This window comes from Arachis hypogaea, chromosome 18 (assembly GCF_003086295.3).
Source record: "Arachis hypogaea cultivar Tifrunner chromosome 18, arahy.Tifrunner.gnm2.J5K5, whole genome shotgun sequence".
Taxonomy (NCBI): domain Eukaryota; kingdom Viridiplantae; phylum Streptophyta; class Magnoliopsida; order Fabales; family Fabaceae; genus Arachis; species Arachis hypogaea.
In genome coordinates this window covers 134572526-134588680 of record NC_092053.1, presented here as the reverse complement: position 1 = coordinate 134588680, position 16155 = coordinate 134572526, and the positions used below count along the sequence as shown (strand labels likewise).

Genomic DNA, 16155 nt, shown 5'->3' with positions numbered 1-16155 from the left:
TTTATTTGTTGAAAGTTGAAACTTCTATATTCCCATTACAAATGGGGTTGTCACATCCATGAATTACGCAATAGAATAGCTTCTATCCAGGGAAGGAAACTGCTCTATCCATTAAACTATGACGTTATATTAACGCAAGTTGTATAAGATTAGAATGTTCTCATCTAAAAAGCACGACTATATAAACAATTAAAAATAATAATAAATACCAAACCAATCATCAAATGCCAAAGGTTTGGTCAGTTTTTAAGGATCAGTCCGAATCATGCTTCAACTACTCCCTCACCACCACCACAAATGTCAATGCAGCTTGAAGCCCCCTTCAAATACGCAAAGATCCAAAACTCAGATCAAGTTGAAATCACCATCAAGTATTAACTTTATAAATCAGACACAGCATCAACTTCAACCTCAGTATTTGGCAGATATTACACACTTCTATTATCTGCAAGATATCAGAAGTGACAAATTAGAGAATTTGAAACTAAATCAAATACCATATATATAGGCAAATGCTAATGCGCTTTGGAGAAAGTAAGGACGCCCCTTGATATAAACCCTAAAATTTAAACTATGAATTCTAAATCCTAAATTATAAATTTTAATCATTGATATAAAAAAATAAATGAAGAGCTAAGATTTGTTTAATTGGTAAATACAGCACTCTTTACTTAGTACAGAGTGTTTAAGGATCAGCCATATATATATACTCGAAATCTAACAGATGTTTACAGTTTTACATGTAATGATCTGGAGAGTCTAGAATCGACCCGGCAATTTTTATTTCCAGTTCTCTTGATCACTTGGCCATTGACGGGCTATTAAACATGTTATGAACCGTTTCTCATAGAAGATTACAGCTAATGAAAAGTTTTAACTTGTTGGGTAGAAACACAACACAATATAGTTGCACCCCTCCCTGAAAGAAAATTTCAAATATGTGAAGAATGCAATTTGATTTAAATATTTCAACAATGCTTAGGTTAAAATATCAATCAGATTATTTTTTGCCACAAAAAATTTGGCAAGCTTTAGTCTACTAAGGGTATGTTTGGTTGCAGATTGAACATAAGAAGGAAATTTTCATTTATGATTTTAATGTGTAAAATTACACGGAACTCACCCACAAATTCTACTTAATTTTTAACTTGACAACCAAACAAACCCTAAGAAAAGCAGCACACCGAGTTAGTCAAGCATACCATTCTTTATGACACATCTCGTGTGAAACTCCACTGGTTTACTGTTACTAATGGCCATTTGGTACCTCCTCCTAACAACATAAGACAGGCTAATTAAAATATCACAAAGCCAAAATAAAAATAGAATTCTATTCCTATCCAATACTATATGAAAGAACAAATTTCAGGAAAATATTTACTGAGGTTGAAAATTGGTCTCTAATACTGTGCATTGATTTCAGCATCATCTCTAGAGTGTCCGTAGCCAACCGGAACTTAACATCAAGCTCTCCAGAGTGAAATTGAGAATCATTTTGAAGCTGAAAATCATAAAGTTGAACTTGACCATTATACATTGAATACCATATGTGCAACTTTAGAATTTAATTTTATTGTATGACCAGCAACAAAAACAAAGTTATATGCATTGACATTCAACCATATATTTTCTATAATCCACATTAGCAAAAATGTTTTACCCTCAAAGATATAAAAAACTAACAAAACCCTTACAGGCACAGCTTTGGCAAATTAGTCTCTAAAATATAAAAAAAAAACTAACAAAATAGCCCCTAAAAGATCAATTGCTAACAATTTCATCTCTACTTGTGATTAATTTATCAGTATTTCAATCTTCCATGGACGAAATTAGTGATTCTCCCTAAAAAAGAAAAGAGTATTTAAAGAGATTGATCTTACTACAGTTGAATAGGTGCTATATGCCTATATACCTTCAAATTAATAACAGCTGCAGGGTCTGTTGAATCTTCATCAGCATTTGCCATATTCCATGTCATTGCCTTTAACCTAGGCACAACATTCTGAAACACACCACATACACACACACACACACTCCAAATTACAACAATCCTTAGAAAAAATCGCACTCATAATCAAAATCAGAATAAGTAAATGAACGAACCTTATCTTTGAGCACATCTTGTTGCCACAATGGCTGAAACTTGTGCAACAGAATCGTCAACAGCTTCTGCAGTTCTGGCAACACTTCATTCGGAAAGAGCTTGGTGATGTCGTCCTTGCTCGTGTTCTCATACACGCACCTCCGAATCAACATTCGAAGACACACCAGAAGCTGCAAATAGAAGAGACGAGAAGAAAAAGAATTCAGCTAAGCATTATTACAAACAGTTGGTGAGTTGAAATTGAAGGAAGATTAAAACGGCAGCTAACGGGGTCGAGGTCGGTGTCGTTTTGAAGCTGGAGGATGTCTTGGATGACACGTCGTTCTGAAGAGTCGAGACCGCACTTTCGCGTTCGCCAGAGTGATTCAAGAATGTATTCAACGGATTCCTTTGTGTTGGCCCTCAGAAGAAGCGGCAAATGACCCCACAGCGATTGCTCCATACTCACCACTCAACGCACTTCTTCGTAGCGCTGTTCAACTTGAACTGTTCTCTGTTCATGACCGGTTCAGCCGAATGTCAAGTTATGCGTTAACAAAATTAACAGTTCAAAAACCCGGTTCAGGTTATACTAATTCTACTATTTTTAAAGGGAAAATACGAGGAACCAATGGAATATTTGTACAATGTGTACAATAAAAGATTAGGGAGTATTAGAGATATAACTATTAGTATTACCTTTTGCCAGCAACTGAAATTTTTGGGATGAGTGGTATCATGACATAGTATTAGAGCTCTAGATCTGTAAGTTTTTCAAAAGATGTTTATGTACAAATAGTCTATTGACTCCCTATCTGAGCTCATTTTTAAATCCTTCAAAATCCCAACCATATATCACTGCGTTTTAATATTTTCCTCTTCAAAAGCCTAACCATCTATCATGCAAATCCCTTGCCTTTAAACCTGCTTTGTATTATGGGAAATAGAATTTGCCTGTTCTTCCATTATTCTGCACGAAGTATTTTTGCTCAGATGATGGCTTCTGTCAACTAGGGGTGCACAGATCCGGTCCGGCCCGGTTTCGAACACTTTAGGGATTAATTTGGTGTGATTTTATTGGGTTTAGGGCCGGGTAAGAGTCTCAAAAATAGACCCGGCCATTATTTCGGATCGGGCTCGGGCCATAGCTCGGGTCACCCGAAGTCAGTCCGATGGCCCGATCATCATACACAATTAATATTTTGTGTTATTAGTAATGGATCATGACTATTCTTATGTAGAATTTAAGTATTGTAAACCTAAATATTTTGTGTTATTAGTCATTATAAGACTATAAGTTAATGTTTTATGTTTAGAATGCATAAGACTTTAGACTAATGCATAATATTGTGTTATTTGTATTGATTTAAATATTTGGTATTATTAGACAATATTAGTATTGATTGTAGTTTTGCTTTAGTATTGATTGTGGTTATGCTTTAATTTTAAAGAATGGTTGGTTCTTGTTATATTTTTTTAAGTGAATTTCACCATGTTAAATAATGGTTGGAGTCTTGGAAATTTAGATATTTTTACATGCTAGCTTACAAGAAGGTATCAACGTAATATAATGTTAACGGCCCGGTTTTCACCCGATTTTCACCCGGTATAATTGTGGCCCGAAAGTGTATTGGTTTCATCGGGTCTAGTGTCGGGTTCGGGTCTAATAAATAAACCCGGTATATATTTCGGGTCGGGACTGGGTCACATCAAACTCGACTTCACCAGGCTCATGTGCACCCCTACTGTCAACAATTGAGTTGTGTGTGTTTTTTGCTTTTGACCAAATGAAAGAATAAATAATAGATATGATTTTTGGTCATAAGATAAATAATAGATCTTTTTTTTTTTTTTGTCAGTAAATTGGACAACCCCTAATTCTAGGTACCCCAATAGATTGGATAACCCCAAATTTTAGGTACACATCACACTCATATACTCCTCACATATTTATCACATTTTTTCCCTCAAATACATTCTCTAGAGTTTGAACTCTAGACCTTAGTGATGGGGAGGGGTGAAATTGAGCTAAGGCTCTTCGGCAAATAATAGATTGAGTTGCATTCGGATGTAGGTTTGTTTTTGCTCTTGTTTATTTTTGGGCTTACAAAACTTCAGAACTTTTAGTTATGCTCATTTTGGGCCTGAAGATAGTCCATTAAACGATTCTTTTCTCGGTAGCAAAAAGAGAAAGAAAGAAAAAAAAAAAAAACGTTCAAAACGACGGGGAAAGCGCCAAACTATGTATGTGTTCAGTATATTATTTTGTGTTGTGATTTGAGAGAAGCTGAAGGAGCGGCTCTAGCCATGGCACCGCACGATCTCCGCCGTCCATTCAAACGACCGTTGATCTCTGATCAAGAGAAGCGCAGGCAGCAGTCCCTGCTCCGGCAGGCACAGAATCGACGCGACGCCCAGAACCATGCTCGATTCCTCGCCTCCACCGCCTTATCGCTCGAACAACCGCACGAACTCGAACCCGAACCCGTATCAGCACCCGAACTTCACGACGAACTTATACCTGACTCTGAAGCTCCCGAGTCACCGAAGGAGCTTGACGTGGTTGAAGCGTCGAAGCTGAAAGGCGCGGAGGCTCGGAAATGGTTCGCGAAACAGCTGATGCATCCCGAATGGATGATCGACATTCCCGAAAATCTCTCACAAGACTGGTTCGTAGTTCTTACTTACTCTCGTTCCTAATTGAATCTTCTAGAAGTTTTCGTTTCAAATAAATTTGAATTTCAAATTTGATTGTCTGTTTATTGTTTTGCAGGTTTGTGTTTGCTAGGCCTTCTGGAAAACGATGCTTTGTGGTTTCGTGCAACGGCACGACGATAAGTCGTTTAAGGAACGGTTCGATACTGCACCGTTTTCCGTCGGAGTTACCGAATGGTGCGAGAAGAAAGGATTCCTCTGGTCCTGCTCAGTCTTACTCCATTTTGGACTGCATTTTTCACGAGGTTAGTTATTTCGTTGCTGAGTTTTCTTTAATTTTATTTATTTATTTTCAATTGTGATCCTCTAGTTTTACTTGTTAATGCAACTGTTCCATTTATAAGCAAAATAAGATATGCATATATATTAGTTTGATTCTTGTGCACCGATGTGTAGGTTTGCAAGAGTTGAGTTTGGGGGATGTTACTTTTACATGTGAAAACAAATAAAATCCTATAAATATTGTGATAATAGGGATCTCCTTTATTTGTATTGCTTAGCAATTTGATAATTTGTGTCTTTCACTTGTTCTCTCTGCACTATCTTGTTCTTGAAAAACTTCATTTGTTTTTGGGTTATCAGGTGGATCAGACTTACTATGTGATTGACATGGTTTGCTGGCGGGGCTACTCGCTTTATGATTGCGCTGCAGAATTTAGGTTTTTCTGGTTGAATTCCAAGCTTGCTGAGACTGGCGCTTGTGAACCTCCCTCGCATTATCACAAGTACAGGTTCAGTTTGGTTCCAGTGTACTGCTGCGACCAGAGTGGTTTATGTGCTGCTTATACTGGATCTGTGCCTTATGTCAAAGATGGTCTTCTGTTTTATAACAAGTAATCACAAGCCTTCCTTACAACGTATTCTTCAATCTTTGTATTGTTTTATGTGCTACTGCTGTGGATGTTGAGAGAATTTCGTAAGAACTTTCAATATCAAAACACATTCGTTCCGATTATGCTAACCTAGGTCAGAATGCATCTTAACAGATTTTGCAAATGGATTGTTTTGCATATTTGTTGAGAAATGTAGTCTTCTCAACTGTCATTCCTAATGCTTGAGAAATAATATGCAGTGAATTAATAACAGTGTCTGGGCCTTTTCTCACATATTACTTGTGGTGTCTAATAATGAGCTTTTGGTTAAATTTATTTTCCATTTTCATTTGTTATGCGCTGTTTTTTCTTTTTGGTGATTCCTTTTGATTTGGTTTATTTCTTAGGCATGCACACTATCAGACAGGAATTACACCACTAGCATTGGTTTGGAAGGATGAGAACTGCAGTCAGTATGTCATGGACACAGATAGCAAAGGACAGGTTCCAAATCATCAGCAGGTGCTGTTCATGCTTCCTTTTTATATTTTTGTTGTTTGCCTTGTCATTCCATTTCTTTGTTGTGTATATATTTCAGTTTTGTCTCGTGTTTATGGATTTCCGGCCCTTGTGACATAAATTGAATATTGCATGTATGGATTGACTGTTTGTATATCTTTTTATGCACACTATGAAACAATTTTCTTGCTTTATAGTTTATAGTTTATATTTCTTTGAGAGTTGTACAAATTTGATTTTCAAGAAAAAGTGTATATCTCATAAGACAACCTCATTGTGAAGTATATGCTTGCTCTGTTGGAGTTTTACCATATATAGATATAGTGTGATTTTGCATGTCTCCCGATACACTTTTTTTCTCCTGGTAGCAACAGTACTGGGTAGATGAAATCATGAAATTAAATAAAGTATATTCTTCAAGTCTGCATACTCATTCATTATTTCCTTATAAGATAATTTTAATGAGTGCTGATGGTCCAATGATGATCGATCAATTTTCTGGCTTACCAAACCAGGTGGTTTTGGAGCTACAAGAAGGTGGAAAGCTGTGCACTTCCGATGATCCTCCTGTAGTATTTGGATGTTTAGATGGAGGCTTTATGCATGAGGTTTGTTTGAAAGAGGAAATAATTGTGCTCCTGTATCTTTTACTTGAATTAATTGTGAAAATAAACAAATTCTGCATCTCTGCCACTATATATAATGTATCTTTACAAGGCTTCTAGAAAATTGATTTTCTTTTGAACATCATTCAATTGATGAGAAAAATAATCATTTGGGTGGAATAGTATGACAACCTTTCAATCATGAAATGTAAAAGCAAAGACAAGTAAATTAACCATCAAAAATCACTTTTTTTTCCAATGTTTTACCAAGTAATTTTTATACAACTTTCTTCTATTTGCAGTCAGAGTTGCATTCAGGATGTCTTGTACGGTTTGCAATTGGAGAAGGGGGACTGGTTTTGGTGGATGGAAAACTTGAGAAAGCTGATCTAAATTATCTAGGCAAGGCCAACCGTGCTCGTGCTTCTGCTGATAGTTTCTCTAAGGTAGTAAGGGAGTATTCTAGCAACCTTCTTAAACTAACCACAACTTCTCATTTCATTAAAACACCAATATTTGGGTACGGATGAATGACAAATCCATATGAAACATTAAAGGGAATGCAATCACAAGGTATACCATTTGATTGCCAGGGGAAACACTACTTATCCTATTTAACACAATCACTATAGATAATTATTGGTTCAACAATCTCAGGAAAAATTATTGATTCATATTAATTTTTTTATCATTCCTTTTTATGGAAATTTTGAGTGTAGTAGTCTTAATCCAATTGTCAATTTTTCAGGTTATGTTCCAATACAGTGTTCGACACTCTCCTCTAAGAATTGATGATTTGTTAGGATCTGTCAACTCAGCAGCTGATGAAAGTAACAAAGTTTGTGATATTGAAATGGATGGTTGATAGAAATGTATAAAGGCTTTCAAGTGTCAGTATCTTGCACTGAGTCCAATTTTAACAAGTTTCACCTAAAGTTTTGGTTTGCAATGATGTTTATGCTTTTTGATGGCTTCCATAACTTATATGAAGGATTTGCAAAATTGCTAGCTTCCCACAAGTTCAGAGAGAGGGAGTTGTATTTGTCATGTCTAAGAGTGCAATTTGCCAAATGCCAACAAAGTTTCTTTAACCAAGATGGTAGCAGGTGTGCATATTCGATTTCATTTTGTCTATGGTTCATTTGATGCTGATGTAATGTATCTTATGTAGTTTTCTACCATTAAGCAACATAGATAGGGAGCACATGAATGTATAGTACAGGCTATAAAGTTTTAGTGGAGTGATTTCCACTCATATATTGGAAGTTATGTGCCAGTCTTCCTCTATCTTACAAGGAGAGTAAATATATAAGAAGACCCTTATTATTTTGAGTGTTTTATTCCATTCCACTACAAGATCATTAAAAATCACTAAAAGCTCATAGGGACATAACAGTCTAACGCTCAGGTTGCTGAAGTGATTTTCTCACAACCATCATGCACACAGGCCAAGACATCCCTGTAGTCCCTATGAATGGTGAAGTAGTCATAGACCAAACCATCACTACTCTTCTTGTACTCAAACATGAGATATGAATGGTTGAATGCTGTCAACTTGCCAAAGCCGAAGTCACGGTCCCTGTAAATACTCCAGACAGGGGGTGACGCCACGAAGTCGGACAAGTGGCTTCCTCCACCGCCAACAACAACATGGATTGTACCATTCACAGTGCCAGAATAATGTGTTTTTTCTTCGTTGACACATTGATTCTGCATCATATCATAGCCATTTAGATAATTAGCATTCTAGCTGTGTCATTTTTACTCATTTCATTTGTCACTTATGAAGAGCGGACACTAACATTTCTCAGCTATATATATATATATATCATGAAGCAATGAAACAATGGTATGTCAAGTCATGCTTTATTTACCTGATAAATTGGGCATACTCTTTCATAGTTATGGACATGTCCATAGAATGCAATGTCTACTTTGTACTTCTGCCAAAGCTTCTGGAGAGATTCCCGTCCCATGGGTTCTTCAAATGAGCCCTCCATGCCATACCAAGAATTAGAGGAGTACCCAAGTGGACGATGAGCCGCAAATATCAGCCATGGTTGCTGCTTTCTGTCAACTGTTGCAAGACAATGCTCAATGAATTTGTACTGTTCTGTTCCCTCTCTCCAGTCATGCTCACTGTCTGCTATACAGAACCGGAACATGCCATAATCTGCTTTGTACCTGCATTTTTCCAATTTTTCATCCATAATCTGAAATCAAATCGAAAAAAGGTAATGATGCTTCATATATTTTGTATTTATATTGAAGGAATTTTACCAGAATTTGGCTTTGTTCTCAGCAGGATAATAATACATGGTTTCTGCTGGAACCCCGCATTCACCACCTGAATCCGGAGTATCATAAAATGATCCTGTGTTTGGCCAATCACGTTCATGGTTTCCACTGAACCAGATATTTTTTCAGTCTCATAAGAATGTAGAAAATGATAACTTCAATGAAATGTAATCAAGGGACATGCCAAGAAGCCAACTAACCTTGCAATCATGTATGGTACTCTTGCTGAAATTTCTTGCACTTGAGCTGTGAATTGGTCCCACTGTGAGATGTAACCATTGGCATATGGCATGTCCCCAATATGGAAAACAATATCATAATTTGCCAAATCCTCAATGAGTCGATCAGTGGTGTTAAGTGATCCAGGTTGATAATCAGCATATTCATTTGAACCATCACGCTCAGCCTGAAAGATTGCATGAGAAGAAAAAGGTTTTGAGTTCACTACTATTTTAAGTTTTGGTTAAAAGAAATTCTAATAGTTGGTACTACCTTTCCCATGTCACCAAATATAATAACACGTTGCAATGAATTCTGTCCAGGAAATGGTGGTGCCTTGAATGAAAAAGTCCTACTCCAAACGTAAGAGCCATTAGTCAGAAAATGCCCTAACGTGTAAATGTACCTGTGTTTTTATTTTTAACAAGAAAAAAGAAAAAACAAATTAGAACAAACAATGGCAAGTAGTGGTAATGCCATGAACATACGAATATGATAGTTGAATGCATGCAAACCTCAAATTAGGCCACAAGTTCTTAAGGAAGCTTGTGTGTATGAAACCTGGGTCACGCCACCCAACAGTTCGTGCAGGTTCACCTGTAAGAATTTTCGAAATTAATCACATACTTATTCGTTAATTTAAATAGTTGTATCAATAATTAAGTATTAATCAACTTCAAACAGATCATGAGTAATTAAATTCATACCACACATGCTGTTTCGATTAAATGTCAATGTTCCAGCAGGAGCACGTCTAACCTCTCCTCCATTAGAAACATATTCAACAAAGGGTATGGCATCTCTATGGTCATATCCACTTGTCCATGTGACTGTCATCTGCACTTATTTAAACATTTCTTTACATTGTTATCATCTATCAATGCTTAATTTATAGAATAAATGGTCAAATTAGTCACTAATGGATCATTCGTTTTTTTCAGATTGGTCCCGAAAGATTTAATCAAATTCGTCCTTTAAAGATTTTAAATTAGTCATGTTAGTCATTCTGTCAATTCCATTGCTAACGGCGTCAGAGTTTGTTGATGTGTGGCAAGTTAACGAACTTCACAACACACACCTAGTAGTCCTAATTGACTATTAATATGATTAGTTTATGAAATTAGATCAAACTAACTCTAAATTGAGAGATTTCAATGTCTCAAGTTCTTCCTTTAATTGGGTTTTGACTTGATCTAATTTCATAAAGCATTGGAATTCCTCAATTGGAGGTGGATTTGATCTAATTTCATAAACTTATTATGTTAATAGTCAATTAAAACTCCTAGATGTATACTATGATATCACTTAACGTATCACATTGGCAAATTTTAACACCATCGATAAAGAAAGTGACGTAAGGACTAACATAACTAATTTAAAATCTTTAAGAGACGAATTTGATTAAAAAAACCATTTGAAAATCAAATGAAAAAACGAATAATTTTTTAGAGACTAATTTGTTTATTTATTCTAATTTATATTACTCATGCACCAACTTACATAACCCCAGCATTAATTATAGCACAATAATTCAATCTTTTTTTTTTAATGATCATTTTAGTAGTGTAGCAAAAAATTATTTTTATTAACTTAAGGACATGTAATTAGAAATCTGTGTAAAATATTTTTACGCATATAAAATTTTAAGGACATGTAATTAGAAATCTGTGTAATTAGAAATCTGTATATAAATTTTAAATTCATATAAAAAGATATTTCAAAGCAATTTGATGGTAAAAATAGGATTCATTTTGATATGCTAAGAGTGTATTATATTTAACACACGAATTTAATTACGTATTATCTAGTTAATAAATATAACTACTTTTTAATATTTCATGTGTGAATATAGTCATAAAACCAGGTTGAATGACGTGGTAATTTTTTTTTGTATTTTATCCGAAACAAAACCAATTATCTAGATATTTACATTTACTAATACATACATCAAAATATAAAATTAATATTCAAACATACAATAGATTTTGCATCAAAATGAACTATTTGAAGGATGTTATTCAAGAACTTACTTCATCCCAAGACTTGCCAAGAGCAAGACGCGGATACACAGGTGCTTTAGGGTTAAAAAATCTCACGTTTTTTGAAACTGCCACAAGCTTTGGCTGCAGTGATCAATCACATGAATACCAGTCAGCATTTCAATTCATCTATTATTATATTTTGAGTATTATTAACATGCTTAATTAATTGATGAAATGGTATTTAATAATCATTACCAATGATAATCCTCCAGAAAAGAGTGCAAAGGAGAAATCTTCACGTTGATTAATCAACTGGAACTTCAAAACAGCTGCCCCAGTCTTAAGATAGTTTGAATTATCGTGATTTGCAAACTTGTACTGTCACATGCATTCATTCAAGTCATTTTTCACATTACAATAATTCGAGTAATATAAGAGAAAAAGACAAATAGGTCCCTAACCATTGAAAAATACTTTTAAATTCCTAACTTTCACAAAACTTGGACGGATCAGTCCCTCCGTCCAAATGCCTCCGTCAGGGATTGATCCGTCCAAATGTCTCCGTCAGGGACTAATCTGTCCAAATTTTGTGAAGATCAGGGACTTAAAAGTATTTTTCAATGGTTATGGACAAAAATATCTACGGAGCAAAAGATCAGGGACTTTTTTGTCATTTTCTCTAAAAAAAAAACTGCCATATCTTTTTTCAAAGTTAGGAGAGATACTCAAACCCCGAGACTTCTAGGTAAAGATAAAAAGACTATGTCATTTGAGTTATAGCTCTATCTTAGTTATATAAAATCTAATAGAATGATTAAAATAGCATTAATTTTAAAGAAAGTTAAGTAGGGTTTATTGTGTAATTATCCTTTTTTGAACAGAACCATTTTTGTTTATTCGGGAAAAATCCTCGAAAAACAACAATTATTTGTGGATGGAGGTAGTAATTAATAAAAAGGTATAATAAACCAACTCTGAAGTAGCTAATTTTAGTCAATTTTTTTATTATAAATTATTTTTTAATATTTTTTAAAGAATTTAGAATATATTAAAATTAAAAAAATTACTAATATTGGCTAAAAAAAAGTTGACTTCCTAATTGAATTATTAATAATATATATCACTGATTTATTAGCTTAGCTAACCTTTATTGGAGCTTGGCAAATGTATGGAGTCTCTTGCCAGCCAATGCTGTCTGGTGCTGGTGCACAATTTCCTGAACTGCATTTCATAATAAATTTACTTTCATTTATTTTGTTCAATCACATGTTCATATATCTTTGAATGACATATCCAGAAATTATTATTATTATCATTATACTCTAACCAATCTTATAAACATGGGATGAACATTTGAGTTGCACGAATGATTATTGTATTTTATTTTTTGGGCTGTATATATACTAGGTTACATCGGATTTATATATATGACTCAATTATAGTTGCTATTAAATTTTATCAATATTAAAAGAATATAATTTAAATTTAGGTCATATTTTTTTAATTATTTGACCAATTTTTAAATTTAATTATTTTTGTTTTTATTTTTTTAAATTAAAAATTATTACTAAATAATAAAACAATATAACATTAATTTTAACTGCACTTGTTAAATATTCGCAAAAAATTCATATGCATCGTAATCTCATAGTTACCATAATCATAATAACCTTTCCGTATAATCAGATACATTAAATCTGTCACTAAATTTAAAACGTACTGAAAGATGCTCTTATCATGAAGGGAATTTTTTTTTATAATTTTTGTGTCTAAAAGTAGAAATAAAAAAAATAGGACTCACTTTTTTATTTTTTAATTTTATGACTAAAATTTAGTCATTAATCATTATAAAATGTATCTATTGATTCCATTCATGAAATAGAGAAAGTATTATTAAATAAACGTTTTCGGAGTGGTAATTAATAAATTTTTTATTAATTAAAAATACATAAACGTTATTTATTTTTTTAAATATGAGATATTTAAATTTTTTTAAAAAATTAATTTGTCTTTATATATTTTAAACAGAAAAATTTACATATCTTATATTTTAAAAATTAAAGATGTTTTGTATTTTAATTAATTAAAAAATCTTATATATTCGAATTAAAATTTTAAAGATTTATTTGTTTTTTTTTTTTAATTTAATAACTATTACCAATAATACTGACTAAATTACTAACTTTTGTTCAGAAGAGAGAGAGAGAGAGAAGTAGTGCATTACTCGAATTTTGCAGGAGAAAAAACTCCAACCCAGTCATCATTTGATGGCATTGGATTTAGAACTTTCACAGTCACCCATGCTGTATCCTCGCCCTGCAACCATATTATAAACGCTTATTAATTATATTTGAAAAAAAATTGTTAAAAAATATAAAATATAAATTTAATATCAGAGAATAATAAATACATAAAAATATCCCTATTGTTAAATTAATATATATTTATACACAGTTATTGAAGCATTATTGATTTAGACTTGACTCTATCAGGAGAAAAAAAAACTTATTTATTAGATTATTAGATATGTCTAGTTGGATTTTTTTTAATAATGTATCATACCACTTTCCTGGTGATAATAATATTTTATATTAACACGTGATGATGCTTAAAATAAAATAGCAAAGGCTTTCTACCTGCTCCGGTTATTGATTAATTTATTAAGGGTTTAAATATCATAATTTATAGAAAACCCGACATTGAGAATATTATTATCCTAATAAGATTTTACTTTTAGACTTTTATAGTGAGTAATGAGTAGTGACAATACTAACAGGAATAATGAATAATTGAATATAATTAGCTGTTCATTCCTTCTATGTTTTTGTCCCCTAAATTAAACCAACATCCAATAAGCATTTTCCATTCACAAAGTAGGATCCAAGAGATGCAACAAGCCAACCACCAAATTAAAGTAAGTAGGAACGAATGTTAATGCATTTCGAAAAATATAAAGATGGTAGCATTTTTTGAATTTTAAAGTTTAAATTATAAATTTTAAATTCCGAATTTTAAATTATAAACTTTAATTCTAATCTATTGGTATAAAATATAATAAATAAAAAATAAAAAATGGTTAATTGAAAAAAATATAATGCTCCTTCCTTAATAATAAGAGTGTTTAACAATTTTACACATGCATCTAATCAGCGTAGGTGAAAACTCAGCTACAGTCGATTTCACGTGAAATTGATAGTTGAGAGCCGTTAGATGAAAATTTAGTCAAATAAGTCAAATCATCTAACGACTCTCAGTTATAACTTTACGTGAAGTCGACTCCACCTCGTAAGGTCATTTTATAAAAAAATTACTATTTTTGCTGACGGTGTGAATGGTCATCCAAAAGAACGGATGCAATTGCACGATTATATAAAATATTTTACGCCGTCAATGTATCAAAATTTAACTCAAATAATAAATCCAAATTAATAATTGAATATATTAATGATGAGAAACAACTAAAATAAAATAAAATACATAAATCAAAATCAAGATTAAGAATGATTAGATTGGAAATTACCGAAATGCCCAGCAGTGTAGGAGCTGCAGCAATGGCGGCCATATTGTCAAGTGCAAGAAGGGTTTTATGAATGGCAATCTTTGACAATGGCTGCACTCCCAAAACATGATTATGCCCTAAAACCATGCCCAACTTGGTGAACCAAAATAGCATCAAAATCATAATCATGTTTTGCTGCTTCAATAAATGATTACCAACACTACTACTCCCTTTCATTTTTATCTAATCTATATCCAAATGATGAAAAATAAAAGAGAGAATAAAAAGAAGCAAGTGATAATATACTATATACTAAGAAGCAAAAAGGGATTTGCGCAATGGAACTTGTTTTCGCTTGGAAAGAGACCTTGTCTTCGTATTTATAGAGTCCAATCAGTTGAAAAACAACTAATAATAAGTAATTAATAATGATGAATTTTATTAATATTTGTTCTAAAAAATAGTCATAATTCTTAATTTTTATTTTTAACAATTAAAAAATAAATTTAAATTTTATATTATAACAGTGTAAAAGAATTTTATTAGACAAATAATATATTATATAACATCAGCAAAAGTAATTTATTACTTATAAAATTATTTAAATATATCAAATTACCGTATACAATTTTTATACTCACAGTATTAAATTCTTATATTTATTTTTTTTAATTTTTTAAAGAGAATTTATGTATTTTTTATTTAAATGAAAATAGAGAAGAATGATTAACTATATATATACACAAAAACAAAACAAATTAACAGAATTTTAAATTTTAAACTACAAACTACGTTAACAAATTAACAAAATTTTGAATTTTAAATTTTTTTTATGAATTTCTGAGTAGCATAACTAACTTAGAAAAGACAAGCATAACAAATATTATTTTTTTTAAAAAAATAACAAATAAAAATAAAATAAGAATTTAATAATTAGGACTAACGATTTTTTTTTAATAATGTGATTATAATTATTCTTGAAATTAAAGTATTGTTTTTTCTCGCCAATGAGTTATTGTTTCTTATACTCAATTAAGAGGTTGCGAGTTCGAGTCTCTTATTTTTGGTTAAAAAAAAAAAGCCAATAAGTTATAACTCAAATGACATAGTCTCCCTATACTCAATTAAGAGGATGTGAGTTCGATCTCATTATATATGTTTTAATAATATATAATTATATTATCCAACATACACTCACAAATATAAAATGTAAAAAATATCCCTTTCTCTCCATGAATCCAAAGAACACTTTAAATTTCTCTTCAAATAGCGCTCAATCAACATCTATCAAACTTGTCATCTTTTGGATCCCACTAAATTAATTTCCTAAGCATCATTCTAAGAAGTATATTTAGAAGAACAACCTTACCTTCCAACAAATAACTCCGAAGCTTTTGTCATCTTCATCCCAATAAGGGGGAGT

General features: G+C 32.4%; 3 protein-coding genes across 7 annotated transcripts; 1 reads left to right on the top strand and 2 right to left on the bottom strand.

Annotated features, from left to right (window-relative positions):
- LOC112772802 (uncharacterized) lies at positions 1-2899 on the bottom strand. Of its 2 annotated transcripts, XM_072224684.1 has the most exons (7): positions 2783-2899; positions 2373-2597; positions 2104-2274; positions 1913-2002; positions 1382-1501; positions 1203-1273; positions 1-445 (listed from the first exon to the last, which is right to left on the bottom strand). In XM_072224684.1, exons 2-6 carry the CDS (start codon positions 2544-2546, stop codon positions 1250-1252), a joined length of 579 nt encoding a protein of 192 aa, XP_072080785.1. In that variant the 5' UTR covers positions 2547-2597; positions 2783-2899; the 3' UTR covers positions 1-445; positions 1203-1249. The 2 variants fall into 2 exon arrangements, with proteins under 2 accessions (XP_072080785.1, XP_025673593.1); XM_025817808.3 differs by lacking the exon at positions 2783-2899 and having other exon boundaries at positions 2373-2623.
- A 1416-nt stretch (positions 2900-4315) lies between these two features.
- Positions 4316-8074, top strand: LOC112770849 (uncharacterized). Of its 2 annotated transcripts, XM_025815287.2 has the most exons (8): positions 4316-4752; positions 4857-5043; positions 5381-5631; positions 6018-6132; positions 6645-6737; positions 7037-7180; positions 7483-7624; positions 7726-8074. In XM_025815287.2, exons 1-7 carry the CDS (start codon positions 4391-4393, stop codon positions 7597-7599), a joined length of 1269 nt encoding a protein of 422 aa, XP_025671072.1. In that variant the 5' UTR covers positions 4316-4390; the 3' UTR covers positions 7600-7624; positions 7726-8074. The 2 variants fall into 2 exon arrangements, with proteins under 2 accessions (XP_025671072.1, XP_025671071.1); XM_025815286.2 differs by having other exon boundaries at positions 7483-8074.
- Positions 7932-15097, bottom strand: LOC112770847 (nucleotide pyrophosphatase/phosphodiesterase). 3 transcript variants are annotated; one of them, XM_072224683.1, is made up of 12 exons: positions 14754-15097; positions 13458-13549; positions 12379-12454; positions 11489-11611; positions 11282-11374; positions 9959-10088; positions 9740-9848; positions 9525-9603; positions 9233-9438; positions 9015-9140; positions 8609-8918; positions 7932-8444 (listed from the first exon to the last, which is right to left on the bottom strand). In XM_072224683.1, exons 1-12 carry the CDS (start codon positions 14967-14969, stop codon positions 8139-8141), a joined length of 1866 nt encoding a protein of 621 aa, XP_072080784.1. In that variant the 5' UTR covers positions 14970-15097; the 3' UTR covers positions 7932-8138. The 3 variants fall into 3 exon arrangements, with proteins under 3 accessions (XP_072080784.1, XP_025671070.1, XP_025671069.1); XM_025815285.3 differs by having other exon boundaries at positions 9767-9848; XM_025815284.3 differs by having other exon boundaries at positions 8042-8444; positions 9525-9657; positions 9767-9848.
- Between the last annotated feature and the right edge of the window lie 1058 nt (positions 15098-16155).